Source organism: Sapajus apella, unplaced genomic scaffold, assembly GCF_009761245.1.
Source record: "Sapajus apella isolate SASKATOON/1434 unplaced genomic scaffold, GSC_monkey_1.0 scaffold108, whole genome shotgun sequence".
In the NCBI taxonomy this organism is placed as follows: domain Eukaryota; kingdom Metazoa; phylum Chordata; class Mammalia; order Primates; family Cebidae; genus Sapajus; species Sapajus apella.
The window spans coordinates 5,427,942-5,448,164 of record NW_022437048.1 but is presented as its reverse complement, the minus strand read 5'-3'; the positions used below and the strand labels follow the sequence as shown (position 1 = coordinate 5,448,164).

The following is a 20,223-nucleotide window of genomic DNA, read 5'->3' as shown; positions in this document are numbered from 1 at the left end:
GTTGGAAGTAAAAAATCAAGATTTTGTGTCAATAGGACTGGAAGACCAGATCATAACTAAAACAGTCAACAGAATACTTAATATAAATAAGGTCTAAAGTTTCTCTTTTGCTTATTTCAGGTATTCCACTACTGAATCCTTGTTTATTTTTAGAAATAACTTTTTAAAAATTAGCACATTTCCCCTGTAGAAGTTTCAGAAAATACAGCTAAACAAAGGGGCAGTAATATTAAACACTCATAATCCCAACCACAGGAAGATGACCATTGCTAACATTTTGGTGTCTATTCCTCCAAACTTTCACTGATGTACATGTCTTCATTTTTCAAGACTGCCATTTTATTACTTAGCTTATTTCTTTTTAAAAGATCCTATTCCCCTTTCTATTTTACCAGAACAAAACATAACGGAAGTCTGTCATAGTATTTCATACAGAATGGGTGAGAAGTAATCAAAGAGAAAACATTAGCTTTATTTACTGGGCAATTAATATGTGCTAGGCCCTGTTCTAACTGCATTACATCAAGGAATCTGAAGCACTAAGAAACTAAGTAATTACAAATATATTCAGCTAGAAAATGAGGAAGCCAGAATCTGAACCTAGGCAGTTAGCTTCAGAGCCTTTACTCTTAACTACCATGCTTTAATGGCCTTTAGTACAGTTGGTTCTCCTTATCAGCAGCTCCTAAAACCCAAAGGACAGAGAGGGCTGACTGTAAGGGGTTTGAGCATCATGGGTTTTCATAGCCATGGAGGTCCTGGAAACAATTCCCCCTGGATACTGAAGGACAACTGTACGGTTGATCCTTGAATAACACGACTTTGAACTGTGCAAGTCCACTTATACAAAGATTTCCCTCCATCTCTGCCACTCCTGAGACAGCAAGATCAACCTCCTTCCTATTCCTCCTCCTTGTCAACCTGGTTAGTGTGAGGACCTTTATGATAATGTGGTTCCTTTATGATGATCCATTCATTTAAGTGAATGGTAAATATATTTTCTCATCTTTATAATTTTCTTACAACATTTTATTTTCTCTAGCTTACTTTATTGTAAGAATACAGCATATGAAATATACAACAAGCCAGGCACAGTGGCTCATGCCTATAAACCCAGCACTTTGGGAGGCCAAGACAGGAGGATTGCTTGAGCTCAGGAGTTCAAGACCAGCCTGGGCAACATGGCAAAACTGTCTCTACAAAAAATACAAAAAAATTAGCTGGGTGTGGTGGCATGCTCCTGTAGTCCCAGCTACTCCGAAGGCTAAGGTGGGAGAATCAATTGAGCCTGGGGGGCAGAGGTTGCATCGGAGCTGAGTTCACGTCACTGCACTCCAGTCTGGATGACAGAGTGAGACTTTATCTCAAAACAAAACAAATATATACATATCAATGTATATGTAATATACAAAATAGTATTAATTGACTGTTTATGTTATCAGTAAGGCCTCTGGTCAATCGTATGCTATTAGTACTTATGCTTTTTGGGAATAAAAAGTTGTATTTGAATTTTCTACTATGTGAAGTGTTTCTACCACGTGGTGTCCCTAACCCTGTAATACACACACACACACACACACACACACACACCCCTCGTTTTACTGCACTTTGCTTTTTGTACTTCACAGATACAGCATTTTTTACAAATTGAAGGTTTGTGGCAACCCTGTGTCAAGCAAGGCTATTAGTGCCATTTTTCCAACAGCATGTGTTTGCTTCATGTATGAATTTCACGTTTTGGTAATTCTCACATTTCAAACTTTTTTATTATTATTATATCTATTATGATCATCTGTAATCAGTGATCTTTGATGTTACTATCAAAATTATTTTGGGGCTCCATGGACTACACCCATATAAGACGGCAAGCAATCCATAAATGTGTGTGTTCTAACTGCTTTACTGACTGGCTGTTCCCCAGTCTCTCTCCCTTTTCCTTGGCCTCCCTATTCCCTAAGACACAATGATGCTGAAATTAGGCCAATTAACAACCCTGCAATGGTCACTAAGTGTTCAAGTGAAAGGAAGAATTGCACATTTCTTACTTTAAATCAAAAACCAGAAAGAAATTAAGCTCAGTGAAGAAGGCATGTCAAAAGCCAAGACAGGCCAAAAGGTAGGCTCTTTAGGCCAAACAGCCAGGTTGTAAAAGCAAAGGAAGAGTTCTTGAAGGGAATTAAAAGTGCTACTCCAATGAATCAATGAAAGACAAGAAAGCAAAACTGTGAGGGGGAAACCCCGCAAGAGCTGAGGCAAAGGTCTGAGGCCTCAGTCTGCTCTCATATAAATACAGAATTAGAAAACAATTAGAGATATAGTTACATAGTTATTCCTATATATAATCATAATCACATAGCTATTCACATGTCATCATAAATATATACATAAATATAAACATATAATCTTTATCTTACTAATAAGTCTCAGATCAAGAAGTATGGGACTGAAGTGGCATTGGAAAAACAGGTGACCCTAAGGCAAGATGTTGTAAGCCCTCTGTCAAGCCCACATAAGGGCTGCTGGAGAGCGCCCTGGCTGTGCAGCAGCACCAGCGCTGTGAAAGTGCCTGCTGTTTAGCTAGCTAGGGAAGAAGACGTCCAAGATGGCCGAGAAGTCTCCTTCCTCGGGGGAGTAAGGAGAAAACTCCACTCTTCCAAGCTCTTGTGGTAGGCCTGGCTGCTGTCAGGGAGGCATACAGACATCCGGGGGCTTAAATCTCTCTGTGTGATACTGTGCTTCAGCGGTCACATTCCATGTCTACTTTTATGTTCTGCTTCCTGCTACCTGGTTCCTCTTTCTTAAAAGATAAGAATTAGTAATTAGTAACATAAATCTTAATGACCTTGCTATTTCTTGACAAGCATGAAAAAAGTACTGATGCCTTAGGTTTTCTCCTTGCCTCAGCTTCTTGAAAATCCTGGATGGAAAAATAACCTAATTTTTTATATTCACATCAAAATGGAAGAAAATCCTGTTTATGACTCATAGAAGATGCCCTAATTTGGTTGGTTTAATCTAATCAATTCAATTCTGAGACAGCAGAACTCAGAGTGACATACATGGGAATGAGTATCTTTCCCATACCTGAGAGTCCAGGTCTTCTCCTTTCATACAGAAATTGGCATCAATGACATTCAGACCCACGAGCAGACCAGCAATTATGGCTCCTTCTTCTTCCATCATGAGGGCATTGGGTTCATAGAATTCACTGTAAGAGAAATCCACAGAATTCCTTATTGTAACAAAAATCTCAAAAAAACCAGTGACATAGCCATAAGACAAGGACAAAAGTGTTTGCTTCATGGTTGATTACAGTCACCTACAAAAACAATAAAAAGACTGTAAAAAGAAAGTCTTTAGTAAATATTTTATTTTTAGATAATAGGTGGCTGTTGGCAAGTGGCACTGGTGAAAAAATTTTTTAAAAGAGAAAAGATAATAGGTGTATGAATATATTATTTAGATAATAGTCTGGCAGAAAGACATGTGATTGAACACTACTGTGGTTGAGGCAGGTATTCAGACTTTTTTGACATATTTGTATTTGTGATGCATCATCAGATAATTTTTCAATCTTTTATGTATCTTAAAACATTTGTTTGGTAGCTGGGTGTGGTGGTTCACATCTGTAATCCCAGCACTTGGGGAGGCCAAGGCAGGAGGACTGCTTGAGCCCAGGAGTTTCAGACCAATGTGAGCAACACAGTAAGACCCCATCTTTACTAAGAGCAAACAACAAAAAAATTCTGAATGGATAAAAATTATTGGCTGGGCACAGCAGCTCATGCCTGTAATCCCAGCACTTTGGGAGGCCGAGGTGGATGGATCACATCACTTGAGCTCAGGAGTTCCAGACCGGCCTGGTCAACATGGCGAAACCCTGTCTCTACTAAAAACACAAAAATTAGTGGGGTGCAGTGCAGCATGCCTGTAATCCCAGCTACTCAGGAGGCTGAGGCAGGAGAATTGCTTGAACCCAGAAGGTGGAGGTTGCACTGAGCTAAGATGACGCCACTGCACTCCAGCCTGGGTGACAGAGTGAGACTCTGTCTCAAAAAAAAAAAAAAAAAATTCTGGCTGGGCGTGGTGTCTCATGCTTGTAATCCCAGCACTTTGGGAGGTTGGGGCAGGTCACAAGGTCAGGAGTTTGAGACCAGCCTGGTCAATATGGTGAAACCCGATCTCTACTAAAAATACAACAATCAGCTGGGCATGGTGGCAGATGCCTATAGTTCTGGCTACTCGGGAGGCTGAAACAGGAGAATTGCTTGAATCCAGGAGGCAGAGGTTTCAGTGAGCTGAGATCATGCCACTGCACTCCAGCCTGGACAACAGAGAGAGACGCTGTCTCAAAAAACAAAAAAAAATTATTCAAAATCCATAGATAATTAAATACTGCTTATAATGCACCTAAATTACTAATACACAAAAAACCAGTGAACATAATTCATATGATCTAACTATTGTATTCCTTGGTGAGTTAAAAACCTATGTCCACACAAAAACCCACATACATGTGTTTATAGCAGCTTTACTCTTAATTGCCAAATTTTGGGAGCAACCAAGATGTCCTTCAGTAGATGAATGGACAATGGCATATGATTGGGCACTAAAAAAGGGAGCTGTCAAACCATGGAGGAAACTAAAATGCATATTACTAAGTAAAAGGTGCCAGTCTGAAAACGCCATGTACTGTATGATTCCGACTACATGACATTCTGGAAAAGGCAAAACTATAGAGACAGTAAACCCCTAGTAGCCACAAAACAATCACAGCACGATCAGTGGTTACCTGGGGTTGGAGGACAGAGAGATAAATAGGTGGAGCACACAGGATTTTTTAGGGCAGTGAAAGTATTTTGCATGATATTATAATGACATATGGATACATGTCATTATAGTATACATCTGTCAAAATCCATAAAACATACAATGCCAAGAGTAACCCTAATGTAAACTATGAACTTTGGGAGATAATGATGTGTCAATTGAGGTTCACCAGTTTTAACAAATGTACCACTCTGGTGTGGGATGTTGATAATGACGGAGGTTGCCAGGGGGGAAGGGGATATATGAAAAATCTCTGTACTTTCTACTCAATATTGCTATAAATTTAAAACCACTCTAAAAAATAGTCTTTTAGATATTTTTTTCTTCCACCACCTCCCCCCTTTTTTTTGAGAAGAAGTCTCACTCTGTTGCCCAAGCTGGAGTGCAGTGGTGTGGTCTCGGCTCACTACAACCTCTGCCTCCCAGTTCAAGCGATTCTCCTGCTTCAGTCTCCCGAGTAGCTGGGATTACAGGCATGCGCCACCATACCAGGCTAAGTTTTGTATTTTTAGTAGAGACAGGGTTTCACTATGTTGGCCAGGCTGGTCTTGAGCTCCTGACATTGTGACATACCTGCCTTGGCCTCCCTAAGTGTGGGTATGACAGGTGTGAGCCACTACGCCCAGCTGTCTTTTAGATTTTTTAAAAAAAGCAAAACAGGCTGGGCACAGTGGCTCACTCCTGTAATCCCCACACTTTGGGAAGCTGAGGCAGGTGGATCACTTGAGGTCAGGAGTTCAAGACCAGCCTGGCAAACATGGTGAAACCCTTTCTCTACTAAAAATACACAAATTAGCCAGGCGTGGTGGCGCATGCCTGTAGTCCCATCTACTTGGGAGGCTAAGGCAAGATAATTCCATAAACCCAGGGGGTAGAGGCTGCAGTGAGCCAAGATGGCACCACTGCACTCTCACCTGAAGTGCCTCAAGCCCTCCAAGTAGCTGGGATTATAGGTGTGCACCACCATGCCTGGCTAATTTTTGTATTTTTTTAGTAGAGACAGGGTTTCACCATGTTGGCCAGGCTGGTCTCAGACTCCTGGCCCCAAATGATCTACCCACCTTGGCCTCCCAAAGTGCCAGGATTACAGGCGTGAGCCACTGCACCTGTCCAATTTTGTGCTATATTTGAATTTAATGCTACATGTCAAGTTCTTGTCTTACTGGGCCTGAACACATGCTGAGATGCTTTCTGTTTTCTGTAGGCAAGTCTTGGCCTGCCCTGGAAAGGACCAATGTATACCATAGCGACAGACAGAACACACATAGCATAAATCTTCCATTTGGGAGTATATGTGTGTGAGGTGTAAGAGAAAGTATCAGTGAAGCTGTTAGGAATCAACTGTTTCTGATCTACAACAATGGCAAACTTATGTGGTTTGACTATATGATGTAGAACATGTCAAGGAAAGAAAGTTCAAGACGGTGTTCATACCTGAGAAGTTCTTTCTTATTGATCAAAGCTTTCATATATTCTGAAAGTTTCTTTTGCATTAATGCCAAACGAAGCCAGGCTCTTCCTCTACCCACTGGAGTCCTATAAAAACACAGAAATCAAACAACTAAAAACATAAGCACCGGAAGCAAGGACTACAGTAGAATCAGTTCACTTATTCTTGCTAATGGTGTTCCAGTGTAACAAGCGCACTGAGGTGCTCCTCAGGACCTCTCCTGGCACATTCCTATGCAAGGAATTTTTGTGTGTGGGCTAATGTGACCCGAGGGGGTGTTTGGGACAAATGCTTTCATAAAGAATTACTGAATGTGACTATAATTTGAAGACACAGCCTCTGAGAGACCCAACTAAAAATGTTCCATCAGATTAGTAAGAGCAAATCCTTATAAATTCAGTGTGGAATATATAAATGTCCAAAGCATGAATGTAGACACAAGCAAGCTAGGCCTCTATCTGATTAAAATTAAACTAGTCTAATTTGGGAAGGTAATCACTACCTTTTAATTCTAAGGCAGGCCTACAGGCACTAGCTCTTCAGATTGATTTGACAGCTGTTTTAATGTTGACTCTCAAACCCCCTAAATGCCTTTTTTCCCTAAGTCAAGTCCAGCATTTCACCCCCTTAGATAAAATTGATTGAGACTCACTAAGTGATTCTCTCAAGTGCTTTAACAAATCAGGAAATGTTTGGTATTTCAACATAAAGATAACCTTTCTTAAATGAATAATTATCCCTCAAGAGCACATTTTTCTTAATATTCTATATACCAATTCTCTCATATCAGCACCTATTCATGACACCATGCATTCTGGGTTGTTATAAAAGAAATCATTAGAACATAATTGTCTTTAATCTCACTCTTCTAGGGATAGTTAATAAGAATCCTGTTCCTGAGAAACAGAATTCAACCTCAGACTTACTTAAGTCCTGGAAGATCTTTAACACTTGCTGTTATCTCTGCGGCTTCTGGAACAAGCTTTTCTACCAGTTCTAGAGGTCCCCAGAAGGATTTATTTTGTCCAAGAAAAGTTTTTTTAGCTAAGGTAACAAAAATAAAGCAGTATTTTAATATTCTTTACAAGGTAAGCACTCTCTCAACACACACATACACACACACCCACACACCTTTTCAGGAAACCAATCCTAGGTTATAAGACGGTTTTAGATTCATTCATGCTTTTAGAATAGATAATATTTTGTGAAAATAAAAAATTCTCTACTTCCTAGGACTTAGCCTTTCTTCTTTCAAGAACAATTTGTGACCTAGCCCTATAATATAATAAAACATTTTAACAACATAGTGCCTAAAACTGTGTGGTATTAGTGACGAGAACAGTTCAATAGAAAAGAATATGTAATCCAGAAATAGGCTATGGAATATTAGGAAGTTGGTAAGCACAGGCACAGGGATTGAAAAAAACAACCAATCAAACAAAAAACAATAAAAAAAGAATATTGGGAAGGTAGGAAGAAAGGAAACAAGGGTGAACTAGAGCAGGTACTGCCCTCAAAAGCTTATAGTGGAGTTAAGTGGAAAGAACACTGAACCAAGAGTCAGGAGACTGAGTTCTAGCACCTATTCTGCCACAACAAAGTGTGTGACCTTGACCAAGTCATGTCTCATTCTGGGCAGGCCTATTTCCACCTGTCAAACAGTACTACTGTATTGGACTTGATTACTTAGAATTGCCCTTCTAACTCTAACATTTAATGATCTGTATTTTGTAAGCTCTGTTAAGTCCATTGAGTCAACCACAACCCTACTCCCACACAGACTGCATTCCAATGGATTAATATTAATTCAAGCCTCTTATTCTTTGGCTCCACAAAGAATGCTTTCTTCTAGAGCATGCATTGCTAGGAAACAGCTGGATACATATTTGCATTCTGGGACCATAGCCTACCTTTCAAGCCATGTTTCAGACAGTGTTCCATCACCACAAAGAATTGCTGGAGAGGTGCATAGTCAGAGTCAAGAGTCCTTCCCAGGTTTAGAGCTGATTCAATCAGGCCCTTGATACTCAGCTTGGCCATGTTCATGAGGTTCATGCGTTCGTTAGCCATGAGATAATTAGGATCTGCAGGCAAAGGGGAAGAAGATGAAGCCTGGTTACTAGAAATAGCACATTTTAAAATTCAGTATTAGTTGTATTCTTCTCCGTCATGTACTCACTGTGAAAAAAATGCCACTCTCCTTCAAGAATATCCTCAATTGCCGGGCGCGGTGGCTCACGCCTGTAATCCCAGCACTTTGGGAGGCCGAGGCGGGTGGATCACGAGGTCAAGAGATCGAGACCATCCTGGTCAACACGGTGAAACCCCGTCTCTACTAAAACTACAAAAAATTAGCTGGGCGTGGTGGCGCATGCCTGTAATCCCAGCTACTCAGGAGGCTGAGGCAGGAGAATTGCCTGAACCCAGGAGGTGGAGGTTGCCGTGAGCCGAGATCACGCCATTGCACTCCAGCCTGGGTAACAAGAGCGAAACTCCGTCTCAAAAAAAAAAAGAAGAATATCCTCAATTAAAAAAAAAAAAAAAAAAGAATGTCCTCAATAAAGCAGTAAAATAAACTATTTTATCAATTCTCAAGCCTTGAGTTGTCTTTTTTTCTTTTTATTTGAGACAGGGTCTTGCTCTATCACCCAAACTGGAATGCAGTGGCATGATCACAGCTCACTGTAGCCTGAACCTTCTAGGCTCGAGAAATCCTTTCTTCTCTGCCTTTCAAGTAGCTGGAACCATAGGCTCACACCACCACACCTGGCTAATTTTGGTATTTTCTAGAGAGACAGGGTCTTGAACTCTAGAGCTGAAGTGATATTCCCACCTCGACTTCCCCATGTGTTGGGATTATCAGCGTGAGTCAGTGTGCCTGGCTGAGTAGTCTTTAAATACTATCACCACTCCCTCTGCTACCACCTTAACCTGGGTGCTGAGTGTCTGTCTTATACTCCCCACTGCACTACCTTCACACTGATCTCTCTGCTCCCATTCTTGCCGACCCCTCTTTTCTCTGCATAATTTGTGAAGTGCTCAAAAAATAAAGCCTCAATGTAGGAAAAAAGGGTAGAGGGCTTAAACAAATTTTGCATTATGGTATTTTATTATTATTATTTTTTTTTTTTTGAGGAGGAGTCTCGCCGTGTCGCCAGGCTGGAGTGCAGTGGCGTAATCCTGGCTCACTGCAATCTTGCCCCCCACGTTCAAGCGATTCTCCTGCCTCAGCCTCCCGAGTAGCTGGGATTACAGGCATACACCACCAAACCCAGCTAATTTTTGTATTTTTTAAGTAGAGACAAGGTTTTACCATGTTGGCCTCGATCTCCTGACCTCGTGATCCACCCACCTTGGCCTCCCAAAGTGTTGGGATTACAGGTGTGAGCCACCGCGTCCAGTCGGAATTTTATTATTCATTAAACTATTAAGTAGCATTATTAGTATAATGCAGTACTAGAACTTAATCAACTCCCACATTGTTAAGTCTTAGCATACAGTGTATGGCTCTCATCAACCAGGCAGATAAACTCTATGGGGGAAGGGGCTAAGTTACACATGTTATTGTACTCATTACCTTCATTTACTGGTGCTTACCCTGTGCCAGGCACAGGGGGCTGCCTCTTACCATAATCATCTCCATCTCTCCCTACAACATGGTGTGAGACAGTCACCAATACAACAATTTTACAGGAAAGGAAAATGAGGAGAGTAAAGCTTCAACTACTCTGCCCTGACTCACTGTATAACCTCAGGCAAGTCACCATCCCATTCTAGGTCAATCAAATAGCTGCAGCTGGCCTACGGGCAAAGCCAATGATCAATGACAGAGCCAGAGTCCAGACTCCATACCATGTGTTCTTCTTGATCATGACAATCCACTTATAAACAAACTGGTTACTCCTAATAATGTTTATCCTTCTCTCCTCCTGACCATTCTTTTACATGACCATTTTACCTACTCATTCTCTCATGATATTTAGGTATTCTCCCTTCCTTGAGGTGCTAAACAGGCCCCTAATAGCTAAGTGGTCCAAGGTATAATCATAAATAATGGAATCTGGACCTGGATCTGACACGAAAGCTAATGCTCTTTACATTATGCCATATGCATCCTCCCAAACACCAAATATATCAAATTTCTACTGAAAACTAAAGAAGGCCTAGAACCCTATGAAGTATTCCCATTTCTTCTTAGGAAGACTAAAAATACTAATAAAGCTATGCTTCCATAATACAAATAAGCCACTTAACAACAAAAAAAGACAGACTGTTTAATGCAAATTATCCCAAGCAATTTTCTTCCGATGTTTTTATATATACCTGCTTTCAAAGTTAAATGAGCACAGTCAAATGGTCAAATTCTAAATTAATCTTCTCATTAAGTTTAAGGACTTAGGGATTTGCAATTCCAACCATATAAATCTTGGCTTGTTGTCATGTTGTCTGAGGTTACTTTTGGAGAAACACTTTATGTGAGAGTTGGAATTGGTATATATTACCATTAATTATTTCTTGCGTAACAACATATGTTTTAGGGCCATAGCTTGAATGTGGCTCTCTTTGTTCATGACAGAGCAACTTGTCAAGGGTAGTATCCTCACAAGAGGACAGAAAAATGCATGGAAAATTACGCTCTGAAAGACAGACATGAACAGACATTAATTTCCATTTATTACCAGCATTTATGTACATTCTAGTGTTTCTGACCTCCTATAATCACTGAAAGAAAGGAATAGGGCAGGGATGTGGGTATGAATGTGTGTAGAGAGCTACTAGCCTTCCCACCGAACACCTCCCAATAGATGGTAGTAGTAGAGTATGATTGGAGCTAGATAACTGTCTGCCCATAGGTAACTTTGAGGCATTCACTCTGCCTCAAGCCTGTAGACCATTAATTCAGGAGCATATGACAAGATTAAACAATGCTACTAGTCAAACTTTACAAGCTGATTCCAATGTAGTGAGAACTAGTCATGTGAGGGAGAGATAGTCTTGGGTTCAGTAAAAAGTATCATACTGAGACATTTTTCCAGAAGTAGTGATAGAGTTATACCAACCCATCTACACTGTCTCATCTTGTTCATATAATCAGCAGCAGAAATGTTTAAGACATCTGGCTGAGGTCTGAGGTGCATGAACTATAGAGAGGTTAACCAGCCTCTATGGAAATTAAATTTCTGATACCATTGACTCCATTACTAAGGTGCTATAATCTATTTAAACTAACTTCCACCAAACATAAACAACCCACCCATTCTTTAAAAAATACTACTTTCAACCTTGGCACTGTTGACATTTTAAGCTAGATAATTCAATTTTACAGGGCTTTGTTCTGCAAACTAATTTTCGCAACATTCCAGTAGCGGTTAACACTAGATGTCGGTAGCACCCTGCAGTTAAGACAACCAAAAATGTCTCCAGACACTGCCAAATATCCTTTGGGAGATTAAATCATTCCATATTGAGAACTACTAATCTAAACAAGTGAAAGTCAAACAAAAATCTGGTATAGTAATTTAACCGTTAGATATAAGAGCTTAAAAGCAAAAATTCACTTCAATTAGAATGGCTATTGTTAACAAGACAAAAAATAACAAATGCTGGTGTGGATGCAGAAAAAAGGGAGTGCTTACACATTGTTGATGGGAATGTAAATTAGTATAGCCTTTAATGGAAAACTGTACAGAGGTTTCTCAAAAAACTAAAAATAGAACTATCATATGATTCAGCAATCCCACTAGTGGATGTTTATCCAAAGGGAGGGAAATAATATAACAAAGAGATATCTGCATTCCCATCTTTAATTCAGCACTATTCACAATAGCCAAAATATGAAAGCAACCTAAGTGTCATCAACACGAATAAAGAAATGTAGTATACACACACACACAAACACCCTCAATATGGTGTATATATATATACACAATTCAGCTATAAAAAGAATGAAATCCTATGATTCATGGCAGCATGGATAAGCCTAAAGGACATTATGTTAAGAGAAGTCAGTCAGGCACAGAAAGGCAAATACCGCATGCTCTCACTAATATGTGGAAGCTAAAAAAGTTGAGCTCATAGAAGTAGAAAGTAGAACTGTGGTTATTAGAAAATGGGAAAAGTATAGAGGAGAGAAAGACAGGGAGAGGTTGGCTAACGGATACAAAGCTACAGCTAGATAGATAGATAGATAAGTAAGTTATAGTGTTCTAGAGCATTGTATGGTGACTAGAGTCAATAATGTTTTGTATATTTTCAAATAGCTAGAAGAGGGGATTCTGAATATTCTCAAAATAAACAAATGAGTGTTTGAGGTAAGAGATATGCTAATTACCCTGATTTGATCATTATATTGTACATATGAGCCAAAATATCACTCTATACTCCTAAATATGTACAATTATTATACATCAAAAAATTTTTAAAGAATTTATTGCTCATTGTTAACACAAAAGCTCAAATGAGTATTATTTAATGCTTATTAACATTTTTGTGCAGAATAGCTACAAAAGAAAAGCTTATTCTACATTGGTAATGACTGAAAAACAATAATTTTAAATAAATCTATTTTAAACTTTTGCAATAATTGCTTACAGTTTAAAACTCGACAGAAAATAAGTCCTTGATTGTGAAAGAAACAAGTAAAAGTACTAAAAAGACCTTGAAATAAACAACATTTAGCAAGCCTGATGACACTTATTTGTATGAGACAATCACAAACTTTTATTCTATCCTCATTAAAAAAAATACTAATAATAGAGTCTTAGGATCCTTAGATTATCTACATATCTATATCCATATCCATATCTTTATTTATCTACTCTCCTTAACGGCATCTCAGGGATCATATTTCTACTCAATAATAAGAAAATCTACTAAAGTAATACTTCCTCTGGATTATCTGTTAAAGGGTCAAAAAAAAATTAACCATTTGGGCCTGGTGGCTTGCACCTGTAATCCCAGCACTTTGGGAGAATGAAGCTGGTGGATTACTTGAGGTCAGGAGTTCAAGAACAACCTGGCCAACATGGGGAAACCCCATCTCTACTAAAAATACAAAAATTATCTGGGCATGGTGCCGGGTGCCTGTAAGCCCAGCTACTCATGAGGCTGAGGCAGGAGAATCACTTGAACCCAGCAGGCGGAGCCAAGACTGTACCACTGCACTCCAGCCTGGGTGACAAGAGCAAAACTACATCAAAAAAAAAAAAAATTAACCATAAATTTACTTGTCCTCATTGCTACCTTTTCTTGATAACAATATAATCAATGATGAACTTCACTGAGTTAGGACTTGTCATCAGAAAGGATTAATATAATCATCTATTGGGCCAATTAACCTATTATATGACTTCAGGCAAGAAATCTGACCTCTTTGAGGCCTCAATTTCCTCCTCAGTAAAATGAGATGGTTGGACTTGTTCAGTAATTTTTTTTTCCCATAGAAACCATGCACATTCATATCAGTCATAATGACATATAGCAGCACTGATTCTCAAGGGAGAGGCATATTAATATACCTGGAATCAGAGAAACGACATGTTCTGTTTGGAAAACCCCACAAATGACTAATACCAGATGAACTAGATCCTTTCTACTCTCTGGTCTTGGAACATCAATACTGGCATAACCAGGAAAGCTTTTAGACATGGGAAATTGTAGGTTCCAACAGTACCACTGAATCAGGTTTTGCGCTTTAACTAGATCCTCAGGCAATCTGTATGGGCATTAAAGTTTGAGAGGCACTGACCTAGATCACTCTCCTAGCTAGCATATTATAATTCCATGATTTCATAGTTGGCTTCATCAAGGGCAACTAACATACATGTATATCAGTAGAAAGCCCTAGGAGGAAGGAAATAATAAAGATTAGAGCAGAAATAAACAGCAAAAACAACTACTGAGAAAAATCAATAAAATCTAAAGTTGGTTCTTTGGCAAGATCGACAATATTGACACTTAACTAGACTGTATCAGTAGAAAAGGAAGAAGATTCAAATTACTAAAATCAGGAATGAAAGAGGGGGCATTAGTATTGACATTACAGAAACAAGGGTTACAAGGGAATGCTACGGACAATTGTATGCCAACATATTGGATAACCTAGACAAAACAGACAATTTCTTAGAAAGACACAAACTACTAAAACTGACGTAAGAAGAAATAGGAAATCTGAACAGATCTACAACAAATAAAGATTCTGAATTAGTAATAAAAAAAAAAAATCACACACAGAGGAGGCCAGGACCAGATGGCCTCATTGTTAAAATCTACCAATCTTTAAAGAATTGACACAAATCCTTGACAGACTATTCCAAAAATCAGAAGAAAGGAGAACTTCCCAACTCATTCTATGACAGTAATATTACCTTGAGACCAAATCAGATAAAGACATGATAAGAAAACTATAGATCAATACTCCTTACAACTACAGACACAAAAATCCTCAACAAAATACTGAAAAACCAAATCTAGCAACATATAAAAAGGATTATATAATTGAACCAAATGGGATTAATCACAGAATGCAAGGTCTGTCCAAATACAAAACTCAATCAATGTAATACACCAAATTAATAAAGAAAGACATCACATGGTAATTCCATTAGAAGTAGACCAAGAACTTGACAAAATCCAATATCCATTAATGATATAAACATTTAACAAACCAGGAAGAGAAGGGAACTTTCTTAGCTTGACAAAGGGCATCTACATCTATGTAAAACTCACAGCTAACATAAACTTGACGCAAAAGACTGACGGTTTTCTCAAATATCAGGAACAAGACAAGGATGTCCACTTTTGCCACTTCTAACCAACACTGTATAGGAGAGTCTTGCTAGGGCAATTAGGCATGAAAAGTAAAAAAGTAAATCAAAGGCAATTAGTTTGAAAACGAAGAAGTAAAACTATATTTGTAGATGACATGATCTTGTATATAAAAAAATCCTAAGGAATCCACACACACACAAAGTATGTAAATAAATGAATTTAGCAAGGTTGTAAGGTACAAGATCAATACACAAAAATCAATTACATTTCTATACATTAGCAACAAACAATTCAAAAAAGAAATTTAAAAACAATTCCATTTATAATAGCACCAGAAAAATGCCGATAAACTTAACGAAAGGTGTACAAGACTTGTACATGGAAAACTACAAAACTTTGCTGAAAGAAATTTTCAAAGACCAGGCCAGGTGTGGTGGCTCACATCTGTAATCCCAGCACATTGGGAGGCTGAGGTGGGTGGATCACTTGAGATCACCTGGCCAACACGGTGAAACCCTGTCTCTACTAAAATTACAAAAATTCTCTGGGTGTGGTGGCACACACCTGTAATCTTGGCTACTAAGGAAGCTGAGGCAGGAGAATCGCTTGAACCCGGGAGGTGGAGGTTGCAGTGAGCCAAGATTGTGCCATTGCACTCCAGCCTGGGCGAAAGAGTGAGACTCCATCTCAAAAAAAACAAACAACAAAAATTTTAAAGATCAAAATAAACAAACATCAAATGTTCATAGATCAGAAAACTTCCTATTGCCAAGATGACAATATTCCTCAAATTGATACAGAATCAAAGCATTTCTATCAAATCACCAGCTGTCATTTTGCAGAAACTGACAAGCTTATACTAAAGTACATACGGTAATACAAGGAACCCAGAATAGCCAAAACAATCGTGAAAAAGAACAATGCTGGAAGGCTCACACTTCCTGATTTCAAAACTTACTACAAAGCAACAGTACTCAAGACTGTTATAGTCATAAGGACAGACATATAGATTAATGGAATGAAATTGAGAATTCAGAAATAATTGACTTATGGTCAATAAATTTTCACCAAGGGTCCTAAGACAGTGCAACTGGAAAAGAATAGTCTTTGCAACAAATGGTGGTAGGACAATATGATATCCAAATGCAAAAGAATTAAAGAGGAAGGCCAGGCACGGTGGCTCAAGCCTGTAATCCCAGCACTTTGGGAGGCCGAGGCGGGTGGATCACGAGGTCAAGAGATCGAGACCATCCTGGTCAACAAGGTGAAACCTCGCCTCTACTAAAAATACAAAAATTAGCTGGGCATGGTGGCGCGTGCCTGTAATCCCAGCGACTCGGGAGGCTGAGGCAGGAGAATTGCCTGAACCCAGGAGGCGGAGGTTGCGGTGAGCCGAGATTGCGCCATTGCACTCCAGCCTGGGTAACAAGAGCGAAACTCCGTCTCAAAAAAAAAAAAAAAAAAAAGAATTAAAGAGGAAAATAAAACTCACAATAGATCTGAGATCAAATTTTAAGAGCTAAAACTATAAAACTCTTAGAAGAAAACACAGGTTTAAATATTTTATGACTATAGGCTAGGAAATGGTTTAGCAACAAAAGAAAAAATAGATAAGGTGGACATCATCAAAATTAAAAACATTTGTGCTTCAAAGGATATCATCAAGAAAGTGAAAAAGACAACCCACAGGATGGCAGAAAATATTTGCAAATCAGATCCAGTATACACAATACACAAAGAATTATTACGATTTAACAACAATAGAAATAATCTAGTAAAAAAGAATGGGCAAATGATTGAAATATACATTTCTGCAGAGAAATGGCCAGAAAGCATATGAAAAGATGCTAATTAGACAAACACAAATCAAAATGATGAGACACCTTTTCACACTCACTAGGACAGTGATAATAAAAATTATTTACTGGAGCAAATGGTATTAATAAGAATGTGGAAAAATGGAAACTTTTGTGTGCTGCTAATAGGAATGTAAAAAGGTCCAGCTGCTTCGGCAAACAGTCTGGCAATTTTCCAAAAAATTAAACACATGAGTTATTTGACCCAGAAATGCAATGTTTTCAATATGAAAACCTATGTCCACACATCATAAAAATGCCAACAATGGACACTGGAGACAACTAGCTGGTGGTAGGAGGAAGCAGAAAAACTGTTGGGTACTATGCTCACTACCTGCGTGACAGGATCAGTCATACCCCAAATCTCAGCATCACACAAAATACCCATGTAGCAAACCTGCACATGTATCCCCCAAATCTAAAACAAAAGCTAAAATTATTTTTAAAAGCTATCCACACAAAACGTATACATTAATGTTCACAGTAGCATTATTCATAATTTGCCCCAAAGTGAAACAAGCCAAATGTCCACCAACCAATAAACAGACAAAATATGGTATGTCCATACAATATTATCAATGCATAAAAAGAAATGACATAAAAATACATGCTACAACATGGATAACCCTTGAAAACATATGCTAAGTGAAAGAAGCCTGACATAAAAGACCACATATTTTATGATTTTGTTTATATAAAATGCCCAGAATAGGCAAATTTACAGAGAGAGACATATGTAAATACTTGAAGAAGCCCCTCAAGAAAAATCAGCAGAGACAGAAAATAGACTAGTGGTTGCCAGGGGCTGGAAGGAAGAAGAATACAGAATGTTATGATAGAGTTTCTTTTTAGGGTAATGAAAATATTTTAGGATTAGACAGTGGTGATGAATGCACAACTTTGTGAGTATACTACCAACCACTGAATTGTACACTTTTAAGTGATGACCTTTATAGTATGTGAATTGTACCTCAATAAGGCCATTATTAGAAAAAAAACACTAAAGTTTTTAGACATCATAATACGTATCTTACATGTATCTTGACTCAAATCAACCGACTAAAAAAGACATATTTGAGACAATCGGACTTTGAAAATGGGCTGAGATACTATAAGACCTTGTTGTTAATTTTGTTAGTTATGGCACTGAAAGGTTTACAGGTGCTGAGATGTAATGCTTGGAGTTTGCTTTAAAATGCTCCAGAAACAAAAATGGAGGTATTAGATTTAATAAGATTGGCAATAATTACTAAGCTGGTGATGGAGATATTAGAGCTCATTAAGCTATTTTTTTTAATGCACTATAAGAAGTTGTATAATTAAGCTGGGCATTGTGGCATGTGCCCATAGTCCTAGCTACTCAGGGGGCTAAGATGAGGCAAGAAGGTTGTTTGAGACCAAGAGTTCAAAGCTACAGTGAGCTAGGACAGCTATGATCACACCACCATACTCCAGGCTGGGCAAGACTTGAGGCCCTATCTCTAAAAAAAAAAAAGTCCATAATTAAAAGTAAAAAATTTAAAGTAAAAGTAAAATTCTGGCTAGGCACAGTGGCTCCCACTGTAAACCCAGCATTTTGGGAGGCCGAGGCTGGCAACTGGATAGCTTAACCTGAGGAGTCAAGACCACGTTGGACAACAAGGTGAGACCCTGTCTCCATAAAAAACACACAAAAAATTAGCTAGGTGTGGTGCTGCACACCTGTGGTCCCATCTACTTGGTGGGCTGAGGTGGAATGATGGTTTGAGCCTGGGAAGTAGAAGCTGCAGTGAGCTGTGGCACCACATTCTAGCCTGGGTAACAGAATGAGATCCTGAGACTGACACACACACACACACACACACACACACACACACACACACACACACACACACACACACACACACACACACACAGAGAGAGAGAGAGAGAGAGAGAAGAAATTCTGCTTTCTCTTGCTCTAGGTCAAGGTTTAGCTGTTAGCCTCTTGTAAGAAACTAGTGTAGTTTCTTCTACCTCCATATGTAACCAAGAAAACTCTTCTGATGGGCTTTAGCATTGAAATGAGTCAGCTTATTTGGTTATTTAACCAAAACCATTCTTTTTTATATATTCTTACTTATTCTTGGTTAAGTATACATTGCTCTAATCTTTAATAGATTTTTTTTTTTTTTTGAGACGGAGTTTCACTCTTGCTGCCCAGGCTGGAGTGCAATGGTACAATCTCGGCTCACTGCAACCTCCGCCTCCTGGGTTCAAGCAATTCTCCTGCCTCAGCCTCCCAAGTAGCTTGGACTACAGGTGTGCGCCACCACGCCCAGCTAATTTTTGTATTTTTAGTAGAGATGGGGTTTCACCATGTTGACCAGGATGGTCTCAATCTCCTGACCTCGTGATCTGCCCGCCTTGGCCTCCCAAAGCGCTGGGATTACAGGCCGTGAGACCCCGCACCCGGCCTTTAATAGATTTTTTTAAAAGTACTAGCTTGCACAAGAGTTCCCTAGGAAACACATTGATTTCTTCTTTATTGGGCTCCCATATCATAATATAATCAATTTTAGTTTTGGAAAGTTACCCAGACTTCTTCAGTTACCTTTACCTGAGAATTCCATGCTGCAGAAGAATACCTAGAAGATTTCTGGAAATATTTAGAAGTTAGGATAATAGTTAGCCTTCTTTGTTTTGATAAGACATTTGGGTTGTAAATGCAACCCAAGAGTTCCTTGCTTTGCTCAATTTATTCCATAGAAATAATTTAAATGTTTTGGGCTTTACCTAGGTATCAAAAAAAAAAAAACAAAACAAAGTAAATGGCTGTGAAGAGGGCAATGATAAGATCTCGCAGTTCGATCTATGATCTCGAAGGCTTAGATCTGTCTCTCTCATGTTCCCTGAGTGATGTTGGGGGAAACAATTCTCCTTGGACCTCTTATGCACCTACATTTCTTTACTGGGTTATGTCAAGACTCTAACACCCTGACCATTCTTCTCTGGGCCATTTATGGAGCTGATAATGAGAGATGAGGCTTTCCTACTGCTTCCTATAAAAACAACGGGTTCTCCCAACTTGGCTTTCTTTACCTGCAACACAAACCTACCATGTTGGAGCATGTCACTGAGTCATACAGTGTCACCCCATGGGATTCTGGCCCAAGAGGGACTGGCACAGATATGCAGATGCTTAGGATGCTTGCATTGTCATGAGTAATAAAGTCCTTTGTCTCTGACCTAGGAGTCTTGTGACTTTTGCCAGCATCGAAGAAACAGTATGAAGCTAATTTATTAGTCTGTAAAAGCAGGTAAACCTCACACCTGACAAAAACAAGAAATAATCGCTGT

At 39.0% G+C, this 20,223-nt stretch overlaps 1 protein-coding gene across 17 annotated transcripts in view; it reads right to left on the bottom strand.

Annotated features, from left to right (window-relative positions):
• RUFY3 (RUN and FYVE domain containing 3) overlaps positions 1–20,223 on the bottom strand; it is a 96,989-nt gene that overhangs the window by 35,025 nt on the left and 41,741 nt on the right. For 16 of the 17 annotated variants that reach the window (XR_004263058.1, XR_004263057.1, XM_032259338.1 and 13 more), the window contains 4 exons: positions 8,191–8,364; positions 7,207–7,324; positions 6,265–6,366; positions 3,085–3,208 (listed from right to left, as the gene is read on the bottom strand). Coding sequence is in view for 15 of the 17 variants with exons in the window: in XM_032259338.1 (XP_032115229.1) it covers positions 3,085–3,208; positions 6,265–6,366; positions 7,207–7,324; positions 8,191–8,364 (518 nt within the window). In the remaining 2 variants the exon portion in view is untranslated. Of the gene's footprint in view, positions 1–3,084; positions 3,209–6,264; positions 6,367–7,206; positions 7,325–8,190; positions 8,365–13,648; positions 13,765–20,223 lie in introns of those variants that run through there. The other variant, XM_032259345.1, reaches the window with a different exon arrangement.